The sequence below is a fragment of the Petaurus breviceps genome, unplaced genomic scaffold (assembly GCF_028583685.1).
Source record: "Petaurus breviceps papuanus isolate PSGF00001 unplaced genomic scaffold, PetGlider_PUasm1.0 37, whole genome shotgun sequence".
NCBI classification, from domain to species: domain Eukaryota; kingdom Metazoa; phylum Chordata; class Mammalia; order Diprotodontia; family Petauridae; genus Petaurus; species Petaurus breviceps.
Genome location: NW_027186296.1, coordinates 7,709,738 through 7,733,414, shown reverse-complemented (window position 1 = coordinate 7,733,414; position 23,677 = coordinate 7,709,738). Strand labels below are relative to the sequence as shown.

General features: G+C 37.6%; 1 protein-coding gene across 5 annotated transcripts in view; it reads left to right on the top strand.

The window, feature by feature from the left end:
* LOC138168824 (uncharacterized) overlaps window positions 1-21,963 on the top strand; it is a 33,659-nt gene extending 11,696 nt beyond the window's left edge. For 4 of the 5 annotated variants that reach the window (XM_069097698.1, XM_069097699.1, XM_069097702.1 and 1 more), the window contains 8 exons: window positions 2,830-3,048; window positions 4,084-4,111; window positions 6,629-8,016; window positions 10,740-10,800; window positions 12,489-13,016; window positions 15,446-15,582; window positions 16,283-16,454; window positions 17,003-21,963. In XM_069097698.1, coding sequence (XP_068953799.1) covers window positions 2,830-3,048; window positions 4,084-4,111; window positions 6,629-8,016; window positions 10,740-10,800; window positions 12,489-13,016; window positions 15,446-15,582; window positions 16,283-16,454; window positions 17,003-17,274 — 2,805 coding nt within the window. In that variant the 3' untranslated portion in view covers window positions 17,275-21,963. The remainder of the gene's footprint in view (window positions 1-2,829; window positions 3,049-4,083; window positions 4,112-6,628; window positions 8,017-10,739; window positions 10,801-12,488; window positions 13,017-15,445; window positions 15,583-16,282; window positions 16,455-17,002) is intronic. The other variant, XM_069097701.1, reaches the window with a different exon arrangement.
* Window positions 21,964-23,677: the final 1,714 nt, after the last annotated feature.

Here is a 23,677-nt window from a genome sequence, read left to right as displayed (position 1 = left end):
TAGGTTCTAAGGCCAGAATACAATAACTGTAAAAGTAGTTGCCAGGTTCCATCTCTATAGGGTTGTTATGCAGGATGATGGCTATAGGGGCTGGGCTAGAGGCAAAGCCATGATATAATGCATCCTGCCTCTACTAGGTTTATCTGCCAGTCAATGGAAATTTGTCAGCAGTTGGTTCTGGTAGCAATTATGAGGAAGATGAACCTTTTCAACAGTGATTGATCCTTTCCATGATGGCTGTGGAGCTGAGCTTGGAAACAGGGCCAGTGGTCTAGGGGTGTTGCTATTCCCAAGGTTATTAGGTTTAAGTCAGGGATTATCTTCTTTGAGGTCTGGGGGAAGGTGGAGATTGAGGTGTCAGTAGTGGTTTGATTTGCCTGGCACATGACAATTCCTGTCTTTTCCTCAGGGTGTTTTAGTGTTTTAGTTAGGCTGGCTTACATATATCATAGATTGTGTTTGATTGGCAGTTGGTGGGGATGGCTCATCCCTTCTCCATTAGAATTGCTTTCCTATAGATAGAAATGGATAATGGCTGAGGGGATTGGGCTGGAAGTAGGAAAATTAGTCTAAGGGCCACTTCTTGATGTCATATACTGCTTATAAACTATTCTTTATGAGGCCAACATCACATTCCCACTTTAAGACCTTTAGTTTTCTAAGGTAAAGGTGAGGATCTTTGGGGTATGATTTCTCTTTCTTGTTTTGCACTTTGAAGAATACCCATCAGTTTATCTGCCTTCTATAGAGGAGACAGGTGGGTGGGATCTTACTGGAATGGACTGTCTCAAATCTCCCTTAATGCAGGGTTATTTCCAGTGTCTCTGAAATTGTATGAAATGATGAACTAGCTAATCAAGAAAGATCTCCCCCTCTATCTACTTGTTCTTTCCCTATTGTCTTCAAACATCCTTTCCAATGTTTTTTTCACTTCAATCCTACCAATCCCTGGAATTTCAGTCTTTCACCAAACTCTTAGGAAAAGCAGTCTACATTCATTGCCTCCACTTCTTCTCTTCTCACCCCTCAATGCCTTGCAGTCTAGCTTCTGACTTCATCACTCAACTGAAACTGCTCTCTCCAAAGTTACCAACAATACAAAAAACAAAACAAAACCCCAAAGCTACCAACAGTCTCTAAATTGCTAAATCTTATGGTCTTTTTCTCAATCACACAGTTTGGGATAGCCAGGGAAAAAAGCAGAGATAGGATTCTGTCTATGCTTCTAGTGCCTCTGGTGTATGGAACTCTGAGGAGACCAGTTTAGCTAGATCATAGAGTGTTTGGAGAAGGGTAATTTGTAAGAAGACATATTGACAATATGATACCCACAGCAGCTGCTATCAATATGTAGGTGTATTTCCAAGTCTGAATTGCAAGATATAACAGATTCTCTTTTTCAAAGACAAAACCAAGATATTTATTTATATGCCAGAAAGCCAAATCCATCATGATAATAAAGAAGTTGGTACACATTACCAATGCAGGGAGCACTGCCATCTCCAAGCCTTCCCTCCATCAGTCCTTCCCACAAACAAGCTCCCTTAGGCAAAATGCCCCTCTGTCACCCATGCTAGCTGCGCTCTCTCTCTCTCTCTCTATTTCTCAGCCCCATTTCACTCTCCCACTTCCTGCTGTACCCATTCCTGCTTCACCCATTGGGCCACTACAGGCTCCATGTGACTCAGGCTCAAAGCAGATCACATAGGTCTATTAATGGGTAAGAAAGATTTTCCCATTCCATTAACAATACATGAACAATACAGAAGACTAGAGAATTTCAGTGATATGCCTAGCTTCAGTATGTATCAGTGGGTCTTGAGCCTCAATCTTCTTCACTGAACTTTCTGAGGCTGACTATCCAATAGTCCATACTACCTCTCAGGTATATGTCCCATACCAGTTGATTCAAACATATTCAAACTTACTGACCCTACTCTGCAAGACTAGTGTAATGCCAGGTTCTTTGGATTTGGGAGTCAAAAGGCCTGGCTTCCTCCAAGCTATTTGCCAGCTATGTAGATATGGGCAAGTTGCAAACTACTCTAAATCTCAATTTCCCAGTTTTTAAAATGAAGATAATAAAATGTGAACTGTTCTATCTACCATCAGGATTATTGTGTGGGAATTACTTTGTGACCTGCAAAGCACCTCCTATATGGGAGATTCTTTTACTGTTTTGAATAATATTTTTTTTTAATTATCAGCTAATGAAATGGTGTCAGTGATGAAAATGGATCAGTCCTACTTATGGCTCCCTGCCCTGTTCCTTCCCTTCTGTTCACTTTGGTCCAGTTCACACTGGGGAAACAACTTCCAATGTACCTGATGGCTATTGGTGTATTTGTATATTGTTAACGTTTTACATGTGCGCATCTCATCTATCTAGATAATAAGCAAATTGGTATCTCCCTCAGCCTAGGGACTTTGTCTTATCCTTGGTGTATCTACAGTATCTACCACTGTACCCTACATGTCTTGTAAGTGCATTATACATGCGTGTGTGTGTGTGTGTGTGTGTTCAGGGATAGACCAACCTAAGAAGTGCTTTATGGCCCTTTTCCTGACACACACAAGTCTGGCAGCTTCCAACTCTATTTGTCTCCAAACCCCTTTCAAGCCTATCAATCCCTTGTGACTTCATTTGAAGTGTACTGACTCAGGAGGAAGGGAGAGATTGCCAAAATGAACTTGGTGTGCTTTATCCTATTTCCCTTTGCTCTAGCTTCTGTTGCTTCCCAACAAAGAGCAGACATTTTTATGAAGACAGACAGGCTACATATTTGTAATTATAATTATTTTAATCATCATGATTGTTATGTATTTCAGCAGGTCATTCACCAGATGGTCTGGAGCTGCTTGAACAATTTCCTTGGCTCTTTTCTGGAATCCATCTCCTTTCCCTTGTTAGACCTGGAGACTCCTGGGAATTCCAACTCCTTGCACATTATGTTGGAAGAGATCAATAACTTCTTAAAACAAAAACCCAATACATGGATGAAACTAGTACAGATAATTCAGCCCCTAAGAGTGGCCATTCCTCAGAAGGTAAAGTTTCAATAAATCTAACATCAACCATCATGGACAGAGGTACCTTAGATAAAAGTGTGAATCTTCTCACTTGCCTTCCTGGCTCTTCTATGCTTCCGATACCACCACTTTTCTGATCCTAATATCCTCACGTGCTTACTGCCTGAAGCCCCAGCATTTCATTGCCATACTCTAGTCTTCGTTCCCTAAATTGTTCCCCTTGGTCCAAAGCTATGTCTCCCTCTATGCTGTCAAACTTTCATTTCCCCAAGGGCAGCTACTCGCACTTAGCTTTCTAGAGTGATCCAACTTGGTAAAATAATTCATACTGAAGTTGGAGTAACTGATTGCCTAGATGAGGGGTGGGGAACCTGTGGCCTCAAGGCCACATGTGGCCCTCTAGGTCCTCAAGTGAGGCTCTTTGACTGAATCCAAACTTCACAGAACAAATACCCTTAGTAAAAGGATTTAGTCTGCAAAACTTGGACTCAGTCAAAAGGCTGTACCTACCTGAAGGCAAAATGTGGCCTCAAGGCCCCAGGTTTCCCACCCCTGGCTAGATTAACCGTATTACTTGTCTTAGGCAGATTTGCACTTTAATAGAAAAACTAATTGATCCAAATTAATAGATCTCTAATGGTAGAATCTAAGCAAGATATTTTTGGGACAGATGATTTTCTTCTCTCAAATTACAGTAGACTGCTGGTTGGAGGTGGGTCAGAGACAATTGAGATTTTAAGCAGAAGTCTTCCCCCACAGAAACAATAATAAAGTGAAAGTCAATAACATTAGATGCACAGTTTTGTCACCTGTTCAGATTATTGATTTGTAATTATAGTTCTAATGCGCAGGTGCTCTCAAGGACTAATATGAGAATATATAGGCTGTTTAGTTCTTTAGAGATAAAATATTAACACAGCCAAATCCAGAGACTCCTAGACCCTTCTAGAAAAGATTCAGTACTTCAGTGTTTATAAGTGGCATGGTTGCTTTTGTTTGCTTGACCTTGATTTGTTTTAAATATGTCAGGTTTCTTCCATCTTTCCCTTTTAGGTGACTGAAGACTTCAGGACCCCTCTCCGTAAGTACATTGTCTGGGAATGTCATAGAATTGACTTTATTCAGCTTTCCAGAGAGTTCAAGCATCTTCTTATTCACAAACATTTCCATTCTTCAAAATTTTCATCTAATCTAACATGTTTATCAGTGTAGTCATTCATAGCCTACTTCCTTATACTCCCAAGGGCATTATATGCCCTAAAGGACATATAAATCTGTGTCCCTGTTGCAGTTATACTTCATGCTTTATTTCCCAACTCCCACCTTTATCCCCATGTTTGATGTGCTATCTAATAACTGATATTACTACAGTTATTATTGACTCTATTGCTTAACCCTGGTGGTTTTTGCAGATATCCTAAGAGTTTCAGTCCTAAGAAAATTATAGCAGAACTCATCATTTAATTAATCAATAGATGCTGTCCACTTCCTGAACATTTAGTTCCATGGGAGAGGAAGTGGAAATTTAAGACCCTCCTGCTCTCAAGAAGTTTACAATTGAATTCAGGTGGCAAGACTAACATGATATAATTAGCAGTATGGTATATAAGAATAACATATATCTATCCTCCACTGAGGTCTTCCTCTAATACCTAGGTTTTCAAAAGCTATGACAGTGGAGCACAAAAACTAGCAAGTTTTACTAAGCTGGAAGGCCTCAGGGACTGAATGTATGCCAGTACTCTAGAAACCAACCTCACTAAGTTTAGAGGTAAGCTTATGACAGGCTGGTGGCAGAGTGATGATTTTTGTAATTGAGATGTCTCTTAAAGATACTCTACCAAAATGATGGTGAGGCTATGATCTGTGCTAATGGAGGCATTGATAAAATTATAGATCATTAAAGTATTTAATGACATGTGCATGTAGGTATATAATATATAAAAGAGAGGAGAGAGATGTGAGAGAGGAAGAGGAAGGAAAGAGAGAATATTATGAACATTTTATATGTGTACACATATTTCTATAGTTAAACATAAATTTTATATGTGGGAGGAAGCATAGTGAATTGAACTGATATCTAGCCTTAAATCCAGGAAGACCTGTATTTGAGTCCCACCTCTGACACATACTGACTGTAACCTTGGGCAAATCAGTTATCCTCTCAATGCTCTAAGCAGCTTCTAAGAGTATAATTTGCAGAGAGGGTGATCACTAGCATTGATAAAGGGAGTTTGCTCATCTGAATATACCAATGAAATCACAAATACAAGAGAAAATAAGTGCTTGTTAATTGGAAATAAGAAAATTAAATAAAAAGAAAAAGGAGAAATCATAGGTCTAGTCCCTATCCTGTATATAAACAAATAAATGTATATACACACAAACACACACACACATATATAAACACATACATACATATATTCATTAATGTATAACATAAAATTAAATGCTATGGTTATAGTATAGATAATAAATACTGTTCAGAGAAGAGAGATCATTGGGGGTTAGATGGAAGAGATGATATTTGATCTTAGTCTTGATAAGAGTATTTGAGCAAGTAAGGAAGTGGTAGATAAGACAGTGTAGGGTAATGGAGAGGTATAAAGAAGGGGCCTTGAACATTGTCATGGTGTCTTTGTATGACAGGGAGATGTGCCTGGTGATAAAGGAAGATTCATATTGGGAAATAGTGGAAGAAAAGGTTGGATGGGTACGATAGGGTCAAAAAATGGAGAGCTTTAAAAAGTCTGCAGGTATATTTGGCACAGGTACAAAAGTACAGATTTGGAAGCCATTTGCAAAGAAGTAGTTATTGAAGAAAGCTCAGAGGAAAGAATTATTTAAAAAGAAGTATGTTGAAAACTGTTGAAGACTATGGACAGAGCCTTGAGGAGAACCCACATTTAGGGTTCATAATAAGGAAGAATTAAGAGCAAAGGACGGGGAAAGAGGTAGAGGAGTAGATTAATACCAACAAAAGAGAAAGCTCAGGAGAGTATAGTGTCATGGAGACTGAATATCAAACAGTATCAAGGAGAAGGGAGGTATCCATAGGATCATAGATTTTTGAGGTGGAATAGACCACAAGGGGTCATCAAATCCAGCTGCCTAGATTAATAACAACATCAGCTAACTTTATAGAGCACTTTAAAGTTTTGTAAAGTACTTTATAAAGCATTTTAAAGTGCTTCACCCGTATTATTTAATCTTCACAAGAACCCTATTAAGTAGGGGGAAGGGAATAAGTATTTAAATAATACTTACTATGTGCCAGGTGCTCTAAGTGCTTTACAAATATTATCTCATTTCAGATGAGATAATATTAAGTGTTATATTATCCCTATTATCCCCATTTTGCAAATAAGTACCGTGAGACAGAGAAAAGTTAAGCAATTTACTTAGGACCACATAACTAGTAGGGATCTAAAGCAGTTTGTTATGGTTCTAAATCTAGCCCTCTGTCCTCTATGCCATATAGCTTTGTGACTACAAGTCCTCTGACCTATCTGCAAAATACTATAAATGAGGAGGAAGAGAACTGAGAAAAGATTTTTAATCAAACTCTGTTGGTCAGCCCTGTTTTCCTTTCTTCTAGAAGCCTTTGGTCTCTGTCAGAAGGAGGATCGAGCTTTCATCCAGTACCTTAATGACTCCCCAGCTGTTTTCCAAGAGTTTGAAGATGATTTAAAGAAGACAGGCTGTGTTTTCCAAATTTGTGCCTCTTTGGGAGTGCTTAAATTTATAGCAGAAGGAGAACACTTAGATCCATGTAGCTGGGAGAAAATTGTGGAAGAAGTTTTTCAGAAAAATAAGAAGAGATATGCTGTTCACTATGAGTCCAACTCAAATATTCTAAATGTTCTGAAGAAGCAACAATCAATAGTGAAGTCTTTTCCAACCATACGAGAATATGCAGGCCCTTGCTTTGTAGGGCCAGCTAAGGAAGTGAAGATGTTTGTACAATGTGTTCGCGAAGTGGCTTTCAAAGAAAAGCTAGTGTGTGTGGAACATCCCATTCTCCATCTGCCTAGATATATGGTGGTCAAAAACACAATAAGCAAGTTTTTCCTTCTTCCTCACTCTCCAGTGACTATAGTCTTGGAGGAACATCCTTTAGGTATGATCACTTTTCAGGGACCCCAACAGGATGTGCTTGAGGTAGAGAGGCAGTTTTATAGTCTGCTGAGTGGTTTTAAGGACTGGCCAGTCTTAGTTTCCCCATTTCAAGTGCAATTTATCCAGAGCCTCCAGGAAGAACTCTTTAATGAGAATTTTTTCCTTGCTCGAGATATTTTGGCCTTGCTGAACACTTCTGATGGAGTTACGATTTTTGGGCTTGACTTTGGAGAATTGGTACAAGCAGAAGAATTACTGATGACCTTGGTTTATGAAAGGAAGATTGATATAGGGGAAGATGTCCAGTGGGCAGTTAATGATCGGGAATGGGAAGATCTACTTATAGCACTAAGTAGTCAAAAGAAAGTCACTTTTTATAGTGTCAAATCACAGCAAGATATCTTGACTTCAGTGGTCATAGTGGGCAGTAGGGTCGAAGTAACTGAGGCAGAGATCAATATTAGGGAATATTTGATGAGTTATTCAATAATTGAAGACAGAATTATTTCCCCCCGACCAGAACTGGCTGAAGCCAGAGAAAACCTACTTCAGATAATGAACTGGGGACACTTAAAGGTGAATATTTGTATTCAGACCAATCATTCTACTTTAACCTTGAAACTAAGAGGACTGAGAAGACATGTAAACGAGGCCAGAGTTGTTGTTCATACTGATCTGGAATCATTGACTGTGAGAAGCATCCCCATAAGACACAGAGGAATACAACAATATCTTCTGGGGATTGGAGCTACAGTTCTTGTCACATTTGCTAAAGAACTCCAATGTTTGGTGAAGATGGAGGTGCCAGAGGAAACTACAAATGCTTTGCTCTCTGAGGACTCAACCTGTAGGGAAGAGATTGAATGGGTAAGAGTCATCAATTCTTGATAAAATTACAGAATTTAAAGGGAACTTAAGGAGTCTTTCTCCCCCTTTATTTTAAGACTAGGAAAATGCCTTTTCTTTTCTCAGAGGATTTTAAAGTAGGGACCCAGCCTTGTTTAAGCTCTTTTTGGTGTTCACTCATTCATTAAACATTTATTAAGTGCCTAGTAAATATAACACTGTGCTGAATGATGAAGGAAGTTCAAATTTGGTTCTTTTCTTCAAGGAGTTTATAATCTAGTAAGATGTATGCATGAATAGACATATCTCAAAGATATTGCAGGTACAGTTCCAAACCACCACAATAAAGTAAATATCACAATAAAGCAAGTCACATGATTTTTTTTATTTCTCTGTGTATATAAAAGTTAGTGTGCAATAGAATTGTATCTAAAAATGTACATACCTTAATTTAAAAATATTTTATTGCTAAAAAAATGCTAACCATAATTCAGGCCTTCAGTGAGTCATAATCTTTTTACTAATGGAGGGTCTTGCCTCAGTGTTGATAGCTGCTGACTGATTAGGGTGGTAGTTGCTGAAGGTTGTGATGGCTTTGGCAATTTCTTAAAATAAGACAACAATGAAGTTTGTCACACTGATTGACTCTTCCTTTTCACTTGAACACTTATAGGCCATTTTAAGGTTAACTGTCCTAATTTCAATATTGTTGTATCTCAAGGAATAGGGAGGCCGAAGGAGAGAGAGAGGGAGAGGAAGAGAACAGCCAGTAATGGAGTAGTTAGAACATATACAACATTTATTGGTTAAGTCTGCCCATCTCATATGGGCATAGTTCATGGTACCCCAAAACAATGCAGTAGTAAGATCATCGATTACTATAATAGATATAATGATAATGAAAAAGTCTGAAATATTGTGAAAATTGCCAAAATGTGACACAGAGACATGATATGAGCATATACTGTTGGAAAAATGGCATTGCTAGACAAAACACAACAAAGCGAAGCATAATAAAACAAGTTATGACTGTATACAAATAAATATTACACAAATGTTGGTATTTAATAACTTTTAATATTGAAGTGTTGGGAAGGGGTCAGCTAGGTGGCACAGTGAATAGAGCACCGGCCCTGGAGTCAGGAGAACCTGAGTTCAAATCTGGCCTCAGACACTTAACATAAAAACTAGCCATGTGACCTTGGGCAAGTCACTTAACCCCAATTGCCCTACCTTCTCTCCTTCAAAAAAAAAAAGTATTAGGAAGCAAGTTAGACTAGATGATTCCTAAAATTCCTTTTAACTATATGATTCTATGACCAAGTCCTACATTATGCCAGAATGTCCTGGAATTTGAGTTCTTATCCCACTTGACAGCGTACTGGGAAACAACACTCACTGACCACTTTTAGCTCTCATTGGCTTTTGCAATCTTTTTTTTTTTCCCTTTAGCTTTTCTCATCTGTTCTTAGGATGAATTTTCCCATGTTTGAGTATAGTTTCTATGCATAGATCTATATCCATCACTTATTCATTTCATAAGGTTAATTAGGATTGCCTCTTGTATTCTATATTAATCTGAAATGTGGCCAGTATAAAAATATTCTTCCTGATGTATAACCACCATCTCTCTTGTGGCATTTTTGGTCCATTTATTTTTACTCTTTTTAGTAAACACTGACTGGTGTCTTCTACATAATAATTCTTTGTATACTTGGATGCCATTTAGTGGTTCTATCAGAATAGTCCAGAATTTCAAGGCATGAGGACAGAGTCTTATACTCAGCTGACTAACAATGGGATTTATTTTTATTATATTTTAAATCCTGCTACATTATTAAAGTTATTTTTTCAAATAATTTTTAAAATTTGAAACACTGAGGTTCTTTAAATAAACAATCATATCGTTTTGCCATCATAGATAATTTTGCTTCCTCTTTGTTTATTCCCTTGATTTTATTTTCTTGACTAATTGCAATAATTAGCATTTCTAGCTCCATATCAAATAATAGTGGAGACACTCGACACCTTTGTCTTACCCTTGATCTTATTGGGAAATATTCTAGTTTTTCTCCAATTACATTTTAAGTAGATACGTTTGACCATGATAATTGACAGTTTAGTGTCCAATAGTGACCAATTTAGTGGATGGTGGCCTGGGCTTCAATCTTGGTTCTGGTTCCAGGAAGCAAAGTATCAAGTGAAATAATCTGAGGCTACCAACCCTTTCCAAAATTGTGAAGGCTGATTCTGAATGTCATCGTAGTTAGGATGATAATGTTTTTAAAATGCTAGGTAGACTAGGGAAGCAGGACTCTACAAATAAAACAGTCTGGGGTAAGCAGAACCTAACTGCCTCTGAATACACGAATTATTACCAAATAGGGATAAAAATGGAGGTTAGAAGCACTTAAGGATTGCTCTTTAATCAGTAGTTTTGTGTCCCTGTTCTCCACCTTCCTTCCAGGGGAAGGATCCCAATCTAACTAAACTGCATCATTGGTCAAATGTCAGTGTTCTCTTCACACCTTTTCCTTGATTTCTTGATCTTTTAGTCAAATTAGCTTTTTGTTTTTTAGATTAGGAAAAAAAAGACTTTCTAAATGAGAGGTAGAAGAGCAGTTTATAGCTTCTGGAACTCAGGATCATATAAAGTAGTCAAAAGAAAGATCTTCTTAGAGTCTTCTGGGGAATGCCATGTTTTGCTGATATATTTACTAGGTTTCTTATTCTTTCTTTCTCAGACATCTGCCCATGAGCTCCTGAAGGTTCTTAGAAGACACAGAAATGAGCATTTTGCTCTTGGTAAGGGAGAGGAGATGTTGTCTTGTTCTCTGGGAGCCCTACTAAATAACTGAATTATTTTTCTTTCATCTCCAGATATGTGAGAATTTGGGGGCATTATCACATTTGGAGATATTTGTGTTCCAGCTAGAAGTATCCTCTTCCTAGGTACTGTCAAAATGGCATGGGGGACACAAAGCCACAATCTAAAGATGCTGGTTGTTCAGCATTTTCAGAGCAATAGTACACGTTGCCTTTTGAATACTGCTCTGTGCCTTCTTTTAGTGTTGAATCTGTAAAGGGGACCATTGTATAGAAGGAGAAAGGGGAGAAGGGAGAGGAGGAGGATCACTGGCTAAGCTTATCAATCAGCATCAAGCCAGTCAGATATAACAACCAGTTAAGGAAGAGAATAGGCATTCATATGGTGCCCACAGGCCAAGCACTGTGCTAAGTGCTTTTATAAATATTATTTCATTAGATCCTCTCAACAACCCTGAAAGGTAAGTGCTATTATTATCCCCATTTTATAATTGAGAAAACTGAGGCAAACAGAGGTGAAAAAAGTTGCCCAGGGTCACACATCTGAAGTTGGATTTGAATTCTGGTTTTCCTGAATCCAGGCTCTTCACTCTATCTACCGTATCACCAGCTGCCTCTGATTAAACCACTGATGACTAACACTAGTTGAAACTCAGTAAGCTAGTGATATTAGTGAAAAGAGAGAGGGAGTAGTTTCCTGTAAATTAAACATCATATTTTTATCATTGTAGGTTAGATTTGTAAAAGATCGTAGACGTTATAGTTCAACTCCTACTTCCTCAGCCTATTCCTAGTGTTCGATGAGTAAATGGAAATTCATGCATCTAACAATTCTAAATATAAAATTTTCTGTATGTAATAAATTTTTGAATAAGTAGAAATTCCATCTTGTGAATCTTAAAAGTTAAAAAAATCCTGACTTTGTCATCCCTCCACAGTTTTTTTCATTTATATTTACTTATATATTACATATATTTATATATTACATAATTTATATCATTAAATTTTTTTTTTGCTTTTTGGAGGGGGAAGGTAGGGCAACTGGGGGTAAGTGACTTGCCCAAGGTCACAAAGCTAGTTTTTGTGTTAAGTGTCTGAGGCCAGATTTGAACTCAGGTCCTCCTGATGTCAGGGCCGGTGCTCTATTCACTGCACCACCTAGCCTCCCCTCATTAAATTTTTTTAAAATAGTAGTTAAAAGCTGGGGACTTCCACAAGTCATCTTGTCTTGGGTCCACAAGTCAAGTGGGTTGCTATTAGCAATATTAAGCAATGTCTATGGGTACTATTAGAAACTCAGTATATGAAGGGGAGAGAGAGATATCAATCTAGTCTTTCAATATACCTTTGCAGCTATGTTTCTGATATATAGCCTTTTCTGATATTAGCCCTTTGCTAGAGTGCTAGTACAATTTATTATTTTCCTGATATCAGTTAAATTAGAAAATAATTATTCCCATTTTCTACATGCTAATCCTTCAGAAACTGAAGGCAGTTATCCAGCCTTTTTCAGACTAAGTAATTTCTATTCTTCTGGCCTTTTCTTATACATCCCATTATTCTAGGCCCTTCATAGGCAGCATGGGGTCAGAACGGGACAGGTTTTGCTTCCTTATCAAGGATCTGGGGTATTTGACTCATTATGAATCTCTTCTCTCTGTTCTCAGGTGACTCTCCACTAGGACTGGTTCAGGTATTGGGTAGGGAGGTGAATTTAGCTAAATTTCAGGAAGCTTTAGAGGACTTTATGAATGGGTATTACAGTGAAACATTCAACAGTGATAAAATAGGCACTTTCAGTAAAGACTGTCTTCAAGAGGTCTTGAATCAGGGTTACTATTTCCCTCTCAATCTGCATCATGATGGGAATCTCTTAAAGATCCAGGGCTTTCAGGAAGATGTGAAGAAAGCTGCCACTGCTGTCCAGACTCTCATCCAGAAAGCTCAGGACAGAGATAGAGCAGCAGAAGCCCTGAAATCAGTGGTTCAATGGCAGTATGACCTTGGGAACACAGGTCTCTCCCCATTCGACAAAACCACAAACCTAAAGCTGGAAGCAGCATATAGGAAGGAAAAGGAGAACATTGAAATAATTTTGGATTCCAGAAGAACCCAGGTCAACTTGAAGAAGAGGAAAGGTTTGGTGCTGGACACAGGGACAATCTTTCAAATAAAGCGGGAAATCTACATATGGGGTGAGTTTTCCTTTCCCTTTAATTTTCATTTCTCACTTAGTCAGGGTTTACTTGGCTTTATCCCTTTCTTTAAGCTATCATTCCTTCCCATATTCATTCTCAATAATTTCTCTTAAATAGGAGTGAGAGAGGTGGTCATTGACATAGGTTGTTAATATGAGTCCTGGATGATTTTTATGGAATTTAGTAAGCTGGAAATTTGAGATATAGTTGGTACCTTGTCCCTGAAATGTTTTTTCACTGGGATGCTCTATCTACTCAGTTTCCTAATTGCTGATAATAGGAGAAACATAAATATTTGAAGTCAACTGATTATTCAAAAGGCACTTTTGCCAATCATTCTAACCTCTTTATTTTATTTTTCCTAATATATTATATTTGAACCCTCCTCCTCAAATACCTAAATAATACCACCCTCAGGATGTTCTCTGAAATGTTAAGTAAAACTGTAACTGATAATACCATAGATTTCTATATTTGTAGTTTACCTATTGCTAACAGATAGGAAGGCTGTATTAATAATTTTTACCTTTTTCTTAATCTTTTATCAGAACTCTGAACAAAGGTGTCTAATGTGCTTTTCACTTCCTCTTTCCCAGTAATCAGTTAACTGGCTAAAAAAGGAACAATTAAAAGGATACTCTAGCCTTTAAGTTGTTAAGAGTTCAGAAATAAATATGGCCACTGAATTCAACAAACATTTACTAAGTGCTTATTATATAGAGGGATATATATATGTTTCCCAAACTCAGAAGGAAATAAAACTCTTCTAAGTAATAAAGAAAAATAGATGAATATCTTGAAACCAAGTGTTAGGAAAAATTGTCCTGCATATTTATGTCATGCCTTTCATTAATAGCTCCAATAACAAAACATTCTCTCCTGGGATCCTGGGAACAAAATGGCAGCTGACCATTTCTAGAAAATTCTCAATATTGAATTCAACAAACATTTATTAGGCACCTAATATGACCTAATAAGTGTAGAACACAGTGCTAGGTACTGAGGGAAATGTGGTTAGCATATTCAAGTAGGGAAATGTGACATATACACATACATATACACCAAGGGGCCCTGGTGAGTAAGGGTAGGCACTGATAATGTGGTTAGGTTGCTGTGGTTGAGCAATTGATGCTTTCTTTCATCTCAGATATTAGTGGTTTTGAAGTATAATAGGAAAGCCCTGTGTCATATTCCCTGAAACAATGACTTTTATTTCTCAGCTGTGAACTGCTTCTGGCTTATTGCCTCCTTCCTGTCCCTCTTCCGAAAACAAACAAACAAACAAACAAAACCCCAAGCAACCTGACAATAAAACAAAAACAGTTTTATAGTAACTTAGTATTGGATTTGGGCGGTTAGGTAGCACAGTGGATAGAGTGCCAGGACTAAAATTTGGAAGACTTATCTTCCTGAGTTCAAATGTGACCTCAAATGCTTATTAGCTGTGTGACCTCAGCAAATCACTTCGGCCTGTTTGCCTGAGTGCTTTATCTATAAAACGAGCTAGAGAAGGAAATGACAGACCACTCCAGGATCTGCCAAGAAAACCCCAAATGGGGTCACAGAGTCAGACACACTGAAATGACTGAACAACAAGGAACGAACTTGGATACTATGATAAGGGTTTGTGAAAGTCAAATACCAGTCCCATCTCATCTTTCTTCTCAGTTCCTATCTCTAGGTTCAGTTCATTTAAACCAGATGTTCATCTAGTAAAGGGGAAATTCCTTTTTGAACTTATCTATACCTAAATATCAAATAAAATACAAGCAATTTTAGTGTTTATTGGCCAATAGTTTTTTTTTTTAATCACATTTAACAGCTTAGAAGTAAAAGTGAGCATTTAGGAAAAAGACTAAAGTTACTGTTCACTGCTTCTCCAGTCTTTCAAATAGTCTGGTAGGGATGAAGTGAGTTAATAACCCACCATACATTTGGTACCCCCTTCAACAGTGAGACAGAGAAGAAAAAAAAAGGAAGTCACAGTCTTCCTCCCTCATCATCCCAGGATCACCCTGCAGGATTGCAGCCATTCATTCTGGTTCAATCCCCAGCTGCTTGAAATAGCTCTTCCTGGTAGTTACAGGAATAATGGGTCCTCCCTGAGGTCTCATGAAGGCCATCACTTTTACATCTTCATGCTTTCGATAGCTTCCTGTTTTCTCTTCCAACCCCTTCAAGATTAAGATTAGGATCAATATTTGGGTAGGATTTGGGAATCTGGGTAATTAGTCCTTTCAGCCAAGTCTTTCTGTCCCCTGTGGGTATGGCCAAGGCTAGACTACATATATAAATAACTATAATACAAAATAAAACATAAATGCATTAGAAAAGAAAAAAATAAAGCATCGCGATATAAGAAATAAAAAGGAAAGGTCACAGATTTCACTTAAGATTCTAAAGTTATTTCCAACTTTTTGCAATAGAGATGAACTCCCCTCAACATTGGGAACCGATGGATAATGACCTAGTCAAGATTGTGACACTCCCATCAAATCTGGTGGAGTACCAGAGAGTAGCCAGAAGGTTCAAGCGATCCATGTACAAGAGTACCATCCTTAAGGTGAATTATGTTTAATGAATAGGCGATTATGCTCATTAAACTCAGTGTTCAAGGAAACAATGTAGATTATAACATTATTACAATCTTGTAGACATGTTATAAAGACCACTATCCCTAAAAACATTCTTTATTGACTTCACGTTTATTATTATTTCCCTTTTCTCTTCTCTCCACTACTTTCTTTCTCCTAAGCTAGTTTTGAGTAATCTTTAAGACAATATATCTGGGGTTAGATTGTAGCTGGAAGGGGTCTTAAACATCATCTAATCTAAATACTTTATTTTACCAATTGGGAAACCGAGGAAGCAACTTGCTCAGCATCACATAAATAATAGAGCCAGGTCTAGAATCCAGGTTTTCTGACTCCTAGTCCAATGCCTGCTTCTTCCACTATATCATATTCATGCGAGAGATAACAAAAAGTTAGAAAAAAGGACAATGTGAGATCTAACCTCCCACTCCCAGTTTTTCATTCCACAAGTTTCAAAGGACAACCACTATTAAAGGAAGGAGAAAGGCTAGAGCTTCCTAAGCTCAAGAAATAGATATGGGAACTTTTAGTGGTTTACATTGGGAATTACTTGCTTATTCAATGAAATCTTATTTGGAAATGTAGGTGTTATGAAAACAAAATATACCTAGAAAAATATATCAGTCTCATCTGGGTAATAGGCTCTCTCTCTTTGATTTTGCTATTTAGATAGAAAGAATACAAAACCCATACCTCTGGACCTCATACATTTACAAGCGGAACTGGATGGAGAAAAAGAATCCCCCAGGAATACAGAATGAGCATTTCCTCTTCCATGGAACACCAGCACAGAACTGCTCATCCATCATTGAAAATGGGCTAAAGAGCACCTGTAGGAAAGGTGAGTATGCCACAATTGAGAGAGGGTAGGGCTTAATGCTACTGAAATGGCTAAAATTCAGGCTTATTTTTCCTGAGCTTTGGGCTGACTTGATCACACCTGTTCCCTGATAGTTTAGGTTTGATAATGGAAGAAAATGAAATACTTGTAGGTCATTCAAAGGAGACTGACTTAGCCATAGTAGCAGAAGGGTATTCAATATGGATAAGCACTGAGGATCCTTCTAGTTGATTCAGCCAAGCAAGTCTCCCTTGCCTGAGGTTACCCCTTGTGATCCACCAGGAAAGCATCAAGAGCTCTTCACGTTTGTTTTAGCAACCAGGAAGTGATGCCAATAGCCTAGTCCTTTAATGATCCTTTAATTTCCCATGCCAACCAAGTTTTGAGGATGACCTCAGTGTCTTTTAAGGAAAAACTATCCTAAATGACATTGGGATAGGAGTTAGGCTATTGTTCCTACCACAACCTATATTCACCTGTCCCAAGGGATATTTAGCTTCTCTATTTTTTTATATCAAAGACTTAGTAACAAGTCCTTATTTTTATAGATGGAATGTATGGCCAAGGGATCTACTTTGCAGTGGATGCTCAAATATCCTCCAAATATTGTGGAAAAGGCTGCCAAGGACCCAGGCTTATGTTCCAGGTCCGTGTCCTTACTGGAGAATACTCTAAAGGTCATTCTTCAATAAAATTACCTCCAGAAAAGCCAGGAGGAGGGAGATATGATAGCTTGGTTGACTCAGTGGGTATGCCAAGGATATTTGTAACCTTTTTTGATGACCACTCATATCCAGAGTATTTAATCACATTCCACTGATCTGGTACAGTTTTTCTAGGTCCTTCGAATCAATCTCTAAAACAGCTCCTTCAGTGTAGCTATTGCTTCAGGTGAGTATAAATTAAAACAGGAAAACAGAAGTTCTAGTATCCAAGACTATTTTCTGGCAATTTTCATTTGTCTGATCTGTCGTAGTATTGGTCCAAACTATGTTATGTTCTAGCACAATACAAATTAGACATAATCACAAGCCAAAGAACCATAAAAAGTTAGACTTACTTTAAAGCAGGGGTGGGGAACCAGTGGCCTTGAGGCTACATGTGGCCCTTTAGTGTCCTCAGGTGCGGCCCTTTGACTGAATTCAGACTTCACAGAACAAATCCCCTTAATAAAAGGATTTGTTCGGCAAAACTTGGACTTAGTCAAAGGATCTAGAGGTGCTAGAGGGCCACATGTGGCTTGAGGCCTCAGGTTCCTTATCCCTGGTCTAAAAGAAATTAATCTGTTACAATGGCATTTTCTCCTTCCTGACTTCTTATCAGCTTTTGACATTGTCAGATGTCCCCTCTCCCTCCTCTCCTAGATAATCTTTTCTCTCCTAGCTTCCATGATATTCATCTCTTTGGTCTCCTCTTGTCAGGTCACACCTTCTTAGTCTCCTGTGGTGGCTCCTTATCTGTCTTCTTCTCCCTCAATGTAGTTGTCCTCCAAAGCTGTCCTGGGCCCTCTTTTCTTTTTTGTCCCCTCTCAGTAAGCTCCTGAGTTATAAAGGATCAAATTATTAACTCTATATAGATAACTTTCAAATCTACATAGCTAGCCCTCATTACTCTTTGGAATTCTAGTTCCATGTTAATTGCCTCCTGGGATGTCCTTTTAGACACCTCAAATTCTACGTGTCTAAAAGAAAAGTCATTTTCTTCCTCATTAACCTCCCAGATTCCACATTTTTACTGGGTATGCCACCATTCTTCCAGTCACTCAGATTTAAAATAGTAGTCTTTTTTGATTCTTCCTGCTCAAAAGTTAGCAATGATTTCTTAATTGCCAAAAGTAATGATCATTTCTCAGTCTGTCTTGAATCTGTCTTTTAGGTGTTTTGAACTTTTTAGCTTCCGACACTGTTGATCACCCTTTTCTCCTGGATACTCTCTCTTCTTGAGATTTCCATGACACTACTCTTTTCTGGTTCTCCTGCAAACTGACAGATCCTTCTCAGTCTCCTTTGCTGGACCTTCATTGAGTCCACATACACTAATCGTCTGTCCCTGTCCCTCTTCTCTCTTCCCTTCCCCAATCTCTATTGGGTATGTCAAACTGGATGTTCTATAGACATCTTAAATTCAACATGTACAAAACAGAACTCATTATTTTTTTTTTGCTAAATCTCCCCTCTACCCAACTTCTCTAGTTCTGTTGAGGGCAAGTCTCCTCAGTCTTACAGTTTCGGTGTCATCCTTGTCTCCTCACACACTTGTCCCACATATCTATTTTGTTGCCAGGTCTTCTGATTTGTACCTTCACATCTCTAGTGCATCTCCTTTTCTCCCCTCACACAGTTGCTTTCCTAGAGCAGGCCCTTGGCACCTCACACCTGCCCCATTCCAATAGTCTTCTGGTTGTTCTCCTTACCTTAATTCTTTTTTTTTTCTTTTTTGGAGTGGGGAAAGTAGGGCAATTGGAGTTAAATGACTTGCCCAGGGTCACACAGCTAATTTTTGTGTTGTGTCTGAGGTCGGATTTGAACTCAGGTCCTCCTAACTCCAGGGCCGGCACTCTATTATTCACTGCACCACCTTGCCACCCCCTTGCCTTAATTCTTTATCCACTCCAGTCTATTTCCCACTAATCTGCCAAAGTGGTTTTCCTAAAGCACATCCTTTCTGTTTTTAATAAACCCTGGTTGCTCCCTATTACCTCCAGGATCAAATGTAAAATCATTTTTTTGATTTTTAAAGCCTTTCACAACCTGGTCCATACTTCTATGAACTCTAGGATCAATGACAGTGGCCTTCTTGCCATTCCTTGCACAGGACACTGTGCCTCCTGACTCTGTGCCTTTTCATTGGCCATCCCCCATACCTGGAGTGTTCTCTGTCCTCACATCTACCTCCTACCTTCCCTAGCTTCCTTCAAGACTCAACTCAAATCTCATTTTCTCTAGGAAGGCCTTTTTCTGTATATTACCACTCCCTCCTTTGCTCCTTCCCCCAGCCCTTACCATACACTAGTGTATCCCTGCTAGGTTTACCTTTCATTTGCACTGATTATAGCTTCTCTATGTAATTTTTTTAACTTGTAATTTTCCATCATTAGAATGTAGACTCCTTGAGAGCAAGGACCCTAGACTTTTCTTTATATTCCCAGCATTAATGCAGTGCCTGCCATATACTGCTTAATGATGCTTATTGACTTTCCATCATGGCCATTTAGTTGCAAAGTCTTGTTCTATCTACCCAGCACCTCTGTTATTCATCGCCATTTTGCCACTTACAAAACCACTATCCTAGTTGAGGCTGTCATGTCAGTTTTCCCAAACTATTGCAACAGATTTATAATTGATCTTCTTGTTTTCTAATCTCTCCCCTCTCCAACCCATCTGATACATAGCTACCAAAGTCATTTTCCTAAAGCACAGGCATCCCTTGCTCAGAAGTCTTCAATGATCCCTACTATCTCCATTATTTTTATTGGATAACCTGTTATACTCTTAATGTTAATTAATTTTATTTAATCTGACTTGCTTTGTAATCACATATTTAAATAAATGAATTTCAATGCATTTGTTTAATATCACGATACATTCCATATGCATACATGTCTTTCTTAATTGCATCATAATATTTGTTCAAACATATCTCCATTGTTGGATATTGCTGCCATTTTTTTCAGTTATAAATAATTTTGCTATGGAAATCTAAGAATTAATAAGTTGAAAAAAACTTCATAGTATAACCCAACAAGGGAAACATTGGCTCAAAGGGTATGCTTATTTTTTAAACTTTTGCCACAACCTGCCATCTGAACATGTATGTTCCCAGTTCTACCAGCAGTGCATGAGTGTGCCTGTTAATAACATTGAAACACAGCTGCACCAGCATTGCTGTTTTAAAATGTTTAATGATTTATTTCTGTTACAATTTGTTGTAGTTCAATGCTGCTTTAGTCATATAAGAAGATGACTACAATTCATAGTATGGGATGTTAATTATCCACAAAAGAGTTTACTTAGCTAAGTGTATTAGAAACCATATTGTTGATAATTTTATCTTTTGTTCATATTGTAATATAATTCCAATGTTATTGAATTGTCATTTATTTTCATTGTTATATAGTCTGCATAATTTTTGCTTCTTAAAATTTTTGTACAGCTTCTCAATGGTTTAATCCTTTATGTTAAATTTTTGCTAGCCTTCCATGTACACTTGAAAAGAATGTATATTATAGACATGTTCTTTTCCATTCTTTATCCACACACATATATTTATATATCTATACATATCATATCCCCCATATCATAATTACAATTAGTCACAGGAAAAACACATTATTATTTTTGTTATGTATTTGTCACTCAGTTAATTTAGAATTTTTCCTCTGAAACTTGTAGGAGTTTCTTTAGTTACTGATTTTTTGCTTTTAAATTCTTCCAGTTTTGTTTTTGAAATAGTTAAAAAAATTTTTTTCATTAAATACAATCTTATTTCCAAGGTATGTGATTTGGGATTGCACTCCTATTCCTAAAATGCTTTTGTGTATTTTTGCTCAGTATTAGTAGTTTTCCTTTGTACTTTATTGAAATCACTCATTATTTTAATTCTAAGTTTTAAATATATAATCTCATGCTACATTTCACATGTACTTTCCTCTTTTTCTTCTTCTTGGTATATGGAAGTACTCATGTTTGTTGATGTTTCCTTAGAGAACTGCCAAAATTCTTTTTTTTCTTTTTGGAGGGGGGAGGGCAGGGCAATTAGGGTTAAGTGACTTGCCCAAGGTCACACAGCTAGTAAGTGTTAAGTGTCATAGGCTGGATTTGAACTCAGGTCCTCCTGACTCCAGGGCTGGTACTCAATTCACTGTGCCATCTAGCCTCCCCTCAAAAAATTATTTTTTAAAAATGTATTCTAATTTTTTCTTGATACTTGAGAATTTTTGTCTTTGTAATTTTGTGGTTCAACAGTTATGTGCACTGATTGTTCATAATTTAGATTTCTTCCCATGTATTTTTATATAAACTTTGTTTTTCTTATTAAAATTTATTTTTTTTTTCAAATAACAAGCATTTATTTTCTCTCCCTTTCTCTTCCCCATCTACTGAATTCTTCATATATGTCAATATTCTCTCTGAAGAATAATGCCTGATCTTGTCATTCTGGAAAGTTTTTTTCCTTTAAATATAGTATCTAACACACACACATATATAATACATATATGTATATATAAAATGTAACATAAATACTAGCTATTATTTTTGTCAATACCATTGTTGTTTTGAGTCATTTAACATCACTTTGTAATTTTGGAATGTCACAATTTTAATTTCCCTAGTTGTTCCTTCTTTCTTGTTTTAAAAAGTGAATTAAATTCACACTTTATGTCCTTTAATACATTTAATATCCAATTTAATTTATCATTTTGTATTTCTTCCATTTCATCTTTTGATACTTCATCTTGCATTTATTTTTAAATTTACTTTTTCTATTAATAAAAATAAATTTTATCTCCCTCCTGCCTCCTATCATTGAAAAAAAAGCAAAAACAAAAATAAACCTTTGTAACGTTATATTTGTATACACACATATAGTCAAGTACAATAAATACTTACATTCACCATGTTAAAAAATGTGTGTCTCATTCTGTACCTTGAGTACATCACCTCTCCGTTAGAAGGGTAAGCAACGTGCATTTTGTTTTTTAATGCACAAAATAAAACAGAAGGGAGTTCAGAAGTAAGCACAGATGAGCAGGACAATTTTGAAAGTAATGTGGAATGTATTATGTATTCTTTTAAAAGGGAGCATTATGAAATGGAGATTCACAGTTTTAAATAAAAAGCTCTTTTGGTTCTGATAATGCTTGTGTGTGTGTGTGTGTGTGTGTGTGTGTGTGTGTGTGTGTGTGTAAGTATAGATTAAAAAAAAAATGAAAAGAAAGACGAGAAAAAAATAACTTGGCATAGTATGATAGAGCCAGCATTTATTTTCTTCAGTCAGATTTCTGGTGTGGATGCATTTAAGGTTCCAGCCACATGTACCCATCTCAGACAGTGTGTGCCTAAGACCACACTGATGACTTGCCCTGTGCATATCATTTGCAAGCTGTCTCTTCCATTAGAATTCTGGCTTCTTGAGAGCAAGGACTGCTTTTCTGACTAGACTTTTCCAGATGGAGATGAAGGAGGTTGCATCCAGAGAAGCTATATTAGGGAAGAGAAAACCTCTTTAAATAAATAGTAAGTGACTTGTGAGTGGCTCATTAACCTGAGGTGCTAGTGTCAGGGCCTGACTGCAATGCATAGTAAGAAGAAATATTTACAAACTCCTTTTTGCCTTCCTCACATATAACTGGGGTGTACTCTTTCATAAATATTCATTATTTTGGTAGGGAAAATAGGCACAAATTTAAAGTGTAATCACAATGAGCCACATGTATATAGAACAAATATGGCCAAGGTAATTCACAACTCTGGAACTCCAAGATCCCCTAATATTTTTCAAAAAGTCCTCTCAGTACTGGCCAGTAGATACAGTATCTATGCTGGATAGGTTGTTCAGCTGGACTCACTATTCAGTGGGCAAGTTGTAGGTTCTATTACCTTTGGCTGCAGGCTTAGGCCCACTCCTTAGCTGGGGTATTATTGTGTACTTTCAGAAACGTCAAGAGACGCAGACTTAGAGCTGGCAGAAGTCTCTAGAACTCATCTCTAAGGAGCTCTATCTCCCAGACAGATGGTAAGAGAGTAGAGGTTTATACTTTGCTTTCAACAACGTTGTCTGGTTCAGGGCTGTCTCCTAGGTAAGAAACCTTGCCTTAACTTATAATGATCATGCAGTACATTTTCCAAATTTCCATCTCTGCAAATAGGCCAAACGGGCAATAGCCCCAATAATCATCAAACAGCTCTGTGGTTCAGGGGTTCCCCAGATGTTGTGTTTGTTTGGTTTTTAAACTCTGGTTCTTTTATTGGTCTAGGGCGGGGCTGCCCCACCTGAGACCTAGGAATGGCTTTTACATTTTAAAGTAAAGTTCTGTTGTATATATTCCGCATCCAGCTGTACTCCTTCGGATTTCTCCATCATGCCCAAGGAACACGTCATTTTAACAGATCACACCATCCCTGCAACTCTCACTTCATCAGTGCCCTCTGCCTCAGACCCTCTGAATGAGAGGTAGAGAGCTCCTCCCAGAGGCGGGGCAGAATGGCTCTCTCTTCATTTCC